General features: G+C 33.7%; 1 protein-coding gene across 1 annotated transcript; it reads left to right on the top strand.

Annotated features, from left to right (window-relative positions):
• Positions 1 to 333: 333 nt before the first annotated feature.
• LOC126667621 (probable WRKY transcription factor 17) lies at positions 334 to 2,185 on the top strand. Its single transcript, XM_050360628.2, has 3 exons — positions 334 to 1,166; positions 1,588 to 1,713; positions 1,808 to 2,185. Exons 1-3 carry the CDS (start codon positions 454 to 456, stop codon positions 1,986 to 1,988), a joined length of 1,020 nt encoding a protein of 339 aa, XP_050216585.1. The 5' UTR covers positions 334 to 453; the 3' UTR covers positions 1,989 to 2,185.
• Positions 2,186 to 7,199: the final 5,014 nt, after the last annotated feature.

Here is a 7,199-nt window from a genome sequence, read left to right as displayed (position 1 = left end):
AAACATAACCAAACCTACCTTTTTCAGCTTTAACAACGACAAAGTTTTTCTCTTCTACTCCTCTCCAACTAACATTTCCACTTTTTTTTTAATTTTTTTTATATTCGCTCATTTTAACATTATTTTTATACTAACATTAACATATTTCTAACATGGAAGGACCCACCATTAATTCAATTAATTTTTGTTTGGTCTTCCCTTTTATATTTATTATCCCATCAATCCTTAGAAATCTTCAAACTAATCTTAGCCGTCTGATCAAAACTGCTCTTTGACTTTACTTTATTTCTCCCCCTATATTACTCCTCTCGTTCTCTTCGCCCTCTTACTCTACCTCTCTCTGCAACCTAACCTAAAAAAAAACTTTTAATCTCATTTTTCATGGCCTTTTGAGCTTCACCTCCAATTTTAGATTTTATAATTCTCCAAAGCTTGTTATATTGAATTAAAATCATGGCCGTTGAGCTTATGAGTTTTGCTAAAATGGAAGATCAAATGGCTATACAGGAGGCTGCATCACAAGGATTGAAGAGCATGGAACACTTGATTCGTCTCATGTCTAACCAATCTAAGCGAGCCGACTGCACCGACCTCACTGACGTCACTGTTTCAAAGTTCAAAAAGGTTATCTCTCTTCTTAACCGGACCGGTCATGCCCGGTTCAGACGCGGTCCAGTTCAGTCGTCGTCTTCTTTATCCTCGGCGCCGGTCCAATCTGGTTCCGCTTCTATTTCTCGCTCCCAAAGCATAAACCTAAATACTGTAGCGGTGGCTCCGGTACCTGTAAATCGTCCATCTGTTGTGCATCCTGTGCCAGCTCCGATCGCGGCTGTTCCGGCGAGCTTTGTGCAGTCTCAGCCGCAGAGTGTGACTCTTGACTTTACAAAACCTAACATATTTAGCTCAAACGGTAAAAACACAGAGCTAGAGTTTAGTGTGTCTTCCAGCTCGTCTTTTATGTCATCTGCTATAACTGGAGACGGCAGCGTTTCGAACGGAAAACAAGGATCTTCGATCTTTTTACCGCCGGCAGTCTCCGGTGGAAAGCCGCCGCTATCTTCTGGTCCTTACAGTAAAAAGAGGTGCCACGAGCACGATCATTCCGATGATCTCTCCGGAAAATTCTCCGGATCCGCAAGCGGCAAGTGCCACTGCTCCAAAAGAAGGTATGTTATGTAGGCATTTCTAGAATTTTAAAAAAATAATTTTGACTAGAGTGAGTTGAGTCGGATAACTCAGACGAGTTTGATCCGATTTGATCGAGTTGACTCAATAATTAATTAAGGTCAACGCTATAGTTAAACGGTGATAACCATTATGATAATAGTGGACAAAGCACGCGTGACAGCGACCTGAGAATATGATTCATTTCAACTTGCCATAATTATGGTATAGACTATAGAGACTAAAATAAATTAATTCAACCAACTTTTTTCTAATTAAAAATATCTTTGTCTTAAGTGCGGTGATTTTTGAATTGTGTAGTGGGGCTTGGTCTTCCCTTATCTTTGACCCGTTGATAGTGAAATAAAATCATTAATTAATTAGTTAATTAATAATTAATATTCAAATTTTAACCATTTGCAGGAAAAATCGGGTTAAGAAAACCATTAGAGTACCAGCAATCAGTTCAAAAATCGCTGATATTCCACCGGATGAATTCTCTTGGAGAAAATACGGTCAAAAGCCAATCAAGGGATCACCATATCCACGGTAATTATGATGCTCATTCATCCATAGCCGTTTGATCTCATTATCAATTGATTTGTTTAATCTGATTTTAGTTTCCTGTTCTTATTTTATACAGTGGATATTACAAGTGTAGTACTGTCAGAGGTTGTCCGGCAAGGAAACACGTAGAACGGGCGACAGATGATCCAGCCATGCTGATTGTGACATATGAAGGGGAGCACCGTCATAGTCAACCTGTTGCGATTCACGATAATATGTCCGGCGGTAGCGTTGGGTTGATATTCGAGTCGTCGTGAAAAGTAGGGAAATTTGTAGGGAATAATAATAAAGAGTTAGAATAGGCAAAGAAAAGTTTTTAGAATTTAGATGGCTGATTTGGGTTTGTAAATTTTTCCTGGGGAGATGAGATAAAATAGACATGGGCAAAATCTTATTTTGCCAATTCTGTGTTTAAATTAATTTAAAGAAATTCTAAATTTTTTATTTGGACTTACTAGCTACTACTTATTTCATGATTAATCTTTTGAGTACTGGGAATTCTACCTTCGGAAAATATATACTCCCTCCGTCCCAATAGAGTTGTCCACTTTGAGAAATTTTTTTGTCCAAAAACTCTTGTCCACTTTCAAAAAGTAACTAACTTTTACACTCAATTTTTCTATATTACCCCTATTTAAAATTCACTAATAAATAAAGTGAAAGTAAATTGCATGTGGACCTTATATTAAATAGGGGTATTATAAGAAAAGTAAGTGAAATTTTATAAAATCTATACACAATCATTGTTTTTCTTAAACTGTGTGATAAAGGCAAAGTGGACAACTCTATTGGGACGGAAGGAGTATTTAACCTGCATAGAAAAACGGAAGTATTGTTGCTTGGCAACATGAATGGGTAAAATGATCATCGCATATAAAATTAAAATATACTCTCAATTTCTTAAAATTATTAAATGCGAATTAATTAACCATGAGTTACAAGTTCAGTTCAGGACCGCAACCACGTTTTACACAAACAAGGGGGCTAATAATCACCGACGGTCCTCGACCTTTACTCTAAACTTCCATAAACCCCCCAACCTTTCAAAAGCTTCCCTAAACCCCCTAACCTTTATGGCGGCGCTCATTCACGGTCCTTATGGACGAAAATATCCCTAAGCGCCGTCTTTTTTTGGCGGCTACAATTCTAAAAAAAAAAAAAGACGGCGCCACGTGTCATCTGACATGTGGCAAAATATCTAAAAAAAATTGAAAAACCCAAAACACCCTTACAATTATTAAAATTTTATTAAAACAAAAATAAAAAATCAAAGCAAATCAACCCATTCAAACCACTGAATTATCGAAACCGAACCGCCACAACCGAACCCGCCTCCGGTCATCTTCTCAGGTGAGAAAACGACCAAGCTCGTCGTCTTCTCACCTGAGAAGACGACCGTCTTCTCAAATCTGAGAAGACGAGGGAAGACGAGCTGCTGCTCGTCTTCTCCGTTTTTGAGAAGACGAGCAGCAGCTCGTCTTCTCCGTTTTTCAAAAGACGAGCAGCAGCTCGTCTTCTCCGTTTTTCAGAAGACGAGCAGCAGCTCGTCTTCTCTGAGAAGACGAGCTGCTGCTCGTCTTCTGCACATCTGTTCTTGGAGAACAGATGTGCATCTGTTCTCCAAGAACAGATTTCCAAGAGCAAATTCCGATGGGTCGGCAGCGGGTGGTGGTCGGCGGCGGGTGCGGTGAGTGGTTCGGGTTGGCGGGTGGATTGACCGTGGGTTGGGTTTGATTAAGTAAATTTGATTTGGTTTAATTTTTTAGGGGGTATTTTGGGTGTTTCAATTTTGTTTTGACATTAAATGACTTGTCAATTAACATGTGGCGCCACTATTTGTTTTTTTCTAAAAAAAAGGACAGCCGCCAAAACCAAAAGGGTAGTTTCGTCTATAAAGGCCGTGAATGGCGCCGCCACAAAGGTTGGGGGGTTTAGGGAAGCTTTTGAAAGGTTGGGGGGTTTACGGAAGGTTAGGGTAAAAGTCAAGGAACGTCGATGATTATTAGCCCAAACAAGGGTAATAAATCTATTGTCGTGCATTTACACATTTTGATAGCTCAAACAAAACCTTCATTTTTTTATAGTTTGAAATATGACATTTGTGAAAGAAATTGAACCCACGATCTAACAGATTAATGCGCAACAATTCATTGGTAGCTCAGACATGCTTTAATGAGGGTAAAGTAAAGAAATAAAAAATTATTTGGCCTCCATTATAGTGACCATTTTTGTGGCGGGTTGGTTCAGTTATTTCAAAAACTCTAATTTGATGGGTGTTTGATTGAACTGTTTCGAGATTACACATAAATCATATGTCAATTACTATGTATTTTGGATATGAATGAGCAAAAGATCGATTCAACCAAATTAAACATTTACTCATAATTAAATTTGGTTTAATTTTTTAATTAATTCAATTAATTTGGTTCGATAATTAAAAAGTTTATGCTCGATTGTAGTTTTTCTTTTCAAATTTCAATTAATTGAATTTGCAATGTTTTATAATTAACTTTATTTATTAGTTTTACGTTTATTAATTTAACCGAACTAACCGACTAGTTTTTTAATTTGGATAAAATTGTAGATTAAAATTGATAATTTGATCGATTCAATTAAAACATGGATAATTCAATCGATTTGCTTTTAAAGTCTCAAGTTTGTGGTTTGTTTGTTAAAGAAGCAGATGGTGAGTGTTTGGTGGTAGTCAAAGCACATGAAAAGTAGTGAAAGGTATGGGTGTGTGTGGACTTTGATTTTTTTGGAAGTAATTAACTAATAAGCCAAGACAAGAGAGATTAAATTGTGCGTTTGAATGAGTCAATTTTCAACTATTTTGAAACACTCCTTCATTTCAAGGACAAAACCTCTTTGCTTTTGACCTTTTCTTCAAACTAATTATTATCTCTCATCGATTAATTTCTTTACTCCAGAAGAAATGCAATGAAATAAACAACAAAGTCTTACTGCATTCATCTTTTAAATTAATAAAAAAATTGATTTCACGAAAATATTTGAATTGACCAATTGACAATTTTGAGGGTCAATCACTTTGTTCAACAAATTAACTGTTACAATTATGAATTTTGATTCCTAGAATCCGGTCAAATGCAACAGATCCGAGTGAAGAATCAGGCTATGAAATTGTAATGGGCCTTCAAGTCATATGTTATGTTGACTATAAAAGTTGAAATTACTTTTGGGCTGGAATTGTTTTTACCTCACAATTTTAATTCTGTCAGTAATCACCCAAAAAAATAAAAAACTTTGCACAAATCCCTCATAATTTAAAATAGTTTGGTTTTAACAATAAATAGGACAACTATACCCCTTCTTCATCTTCTTCTTTTTAACATAATAATCGGTAATGGCCACAGATCATAATCTAAGGATTCAAGGTTTGATTGCAAGTAAAGTTAGAGAGTTGGAGAATTGATGAAATTTCAGAGAATTTGAAAACGTCAATTTTAAAAATAAGACTACAACGTGATAGAGACAATTGGTTTGATGTGGCGGCGTGGTGATCGGACCGGCGACATGGAGGTTGGATCGGTGGCGCGGTGGTTAAATCGGTTGTGTGGTGGTTAGATCAGTGGTCCGGTGGTCTGACTTCTTCGTATTTGGTGGAAGATATTGAATAAGTTAATTATTTTTTGTTTGTCCAGATTTGGTGGGATGGGTTACTTGATGTTATATTTGTGCTAAGACAAGATCTGAGGTTGAAGATGATGAATAAAATACTATTTTGATTCAAATGGTGTTAAGTGCTTGTCAATGTTATTATTTTCTAATTTTTTAATTAATACAAATATCAGTAAATAAATTAAAGTTGATTTGGATTCTACATGAACTTGATATTAAGAAGAAATTATGAGTAATTTAGTATTGAGTTCCCTTCATAATGTAATTTTATGTGCATCATGAATTTAAGCACTGTTTTGGACATGTGTATTTCATCTATGGAGGAATGCAAGCTGGTTGGGGTGAATTCAATGGAAAAATTGTAAAAGGGGTATTTGTAAAGCCAAATAAAGAGATATTAGTTACTCCAAAAAATTTCCTTTCTTTTTCTTTTTTTGTTTGTCCACTAGTTGAACATACAATATTACTGCAGAAGTTTGTATTAACTCCATTGCTTATCTTGGTGTTTTAGGGGCTGGACAAATAATTAGATCCAAAGAACTTACATGGAGGATGTAGGTTAACAGTTAGTGCAGCAAAAGTTTAAGCTAGAATGGAAATAGAAAATATGGTTAGATATGAATAAGTGGCTAGTGGTGCACATGACAAGCAATTATAAGTTAGTTAATAATATATAAAATTTTATAATTCTAAATAAAGATGAACAATTATATTTTATAAAAATATGACCTAATTGTTCACATTCAGTTTATATTTGGTTATTTTTTATTCAAATTCAATTTAATTTTATTAAAATCTTATATAGTTAACCATTAGTTTATTTGTGAGTTTACAAGCTTATTTTGATAAACTAAATTATTAAAAAATTGATTTTATTAATTAATTTAATTTAAAAAAATATTAAAAATTGAATGAAGGTAGTTCGGTTGATATAGGTTCACTTAAGGTTCATATTAGCTGATTTTCGATTTTATAGACTGCCAAATATATTTCACAAGATATTAAATTTGTATATTACACTAAATCTCAAAATTCTCCCAATATAAAATGTCAGTTAAAATTGTAAAAGAGTAGTAAGATAAATTTTACAAAAAATTGAATTAAGATAGTTCAGTTGATATAAGTTCACATCAGGTTCATATCAGGTTGGTTTTGATTTTATATACTGCCAAATATATTTCACGAGATATTAAATTTGTATATTACACTAAATCTCAAAATTCTCCCAATATAAAATGCCAGTTAAAATTGTAAAGAGCAGTAGATAAATTTTACAAAAAATTGAATTAAGGTAATTCAGTTGATATAGGTTAATATTAGGTTCACATCAGGTTGGTTTTCAGTTATATAGGTTGTCAAATACGTTTCACTTAAAAGAAATATTCAATTTGTATATTACATTAAATTTCAAAATTCTCTCAATATAAAATGTCAATTAAGATTGTAAACAGCAACAACACAAAATTTATTAAAAATTGAATTAAGATAGTTCAGTTGATATAGGTTCACATTAGGTTGATTTTCGGTTTTATAGGCTGTCAAATATATTTCACTTGAAAAAGATATTTAATTTGTTATTACATTATATCTCAAAATTTGCTTATATAAAGTGTCATTCAACATCGTAAAGAGCAGCAAGACAAATTTTATTAAAAATTGAATTAAGATAGTTCATTTGATATAGGTTCACATCTGGTTCACATCATGTTGATTTTTGATTTTATAGATTGTCAAATACGTTTCATTTAAAAAAGAGATATTCAATTTGTATATTACACTAAATCTCAAAATTCTCTCTATATAAAATGTATTTAATATTGTAAAGAGTA

Source organism: Mercurialis annua, linkage group LG2 (assembly GCF_937616625.2).
Source record: "Mercurialis annua linkage group LG2, ddMerAnnu1.2, whole genome shotgun sequence".
Lineage (NCBI taxonomy): Eukaryota > Viridiplantae > Streptophyta > Magnoliopsida > Malpighiales > Euphorbiaceae > Mercurialis > Mercurialis annua.
This window is presented reverse-complemented; position numbering and strand designations above follow the sequence as displayed.

Excerpts from the sequence above, each read along its gene's own strand:
- LOC126667621 (XM_050360628.2), top strand. The coding sequence starts at position 454 with ATGGCCGTTGAGCTTATGAGTTTTGCTAAAATGGAAGATCAAATGGCT. Across the intron at positions 1,167-1,587 it reads TGCCACTGCTCCAAAAGAAG|GAAAAATCGGGTTAAGAAAA; the intron begins GTATGTTATGTA and ends AACCATTTGCAG. Across the intron at positions 1,714-1,807 it reads AAGGGATCACCATATCCACG|TGGATATTACAAGTGTAGTA; the intron begins GTAATTATGATG and ends TATTTTATACAG.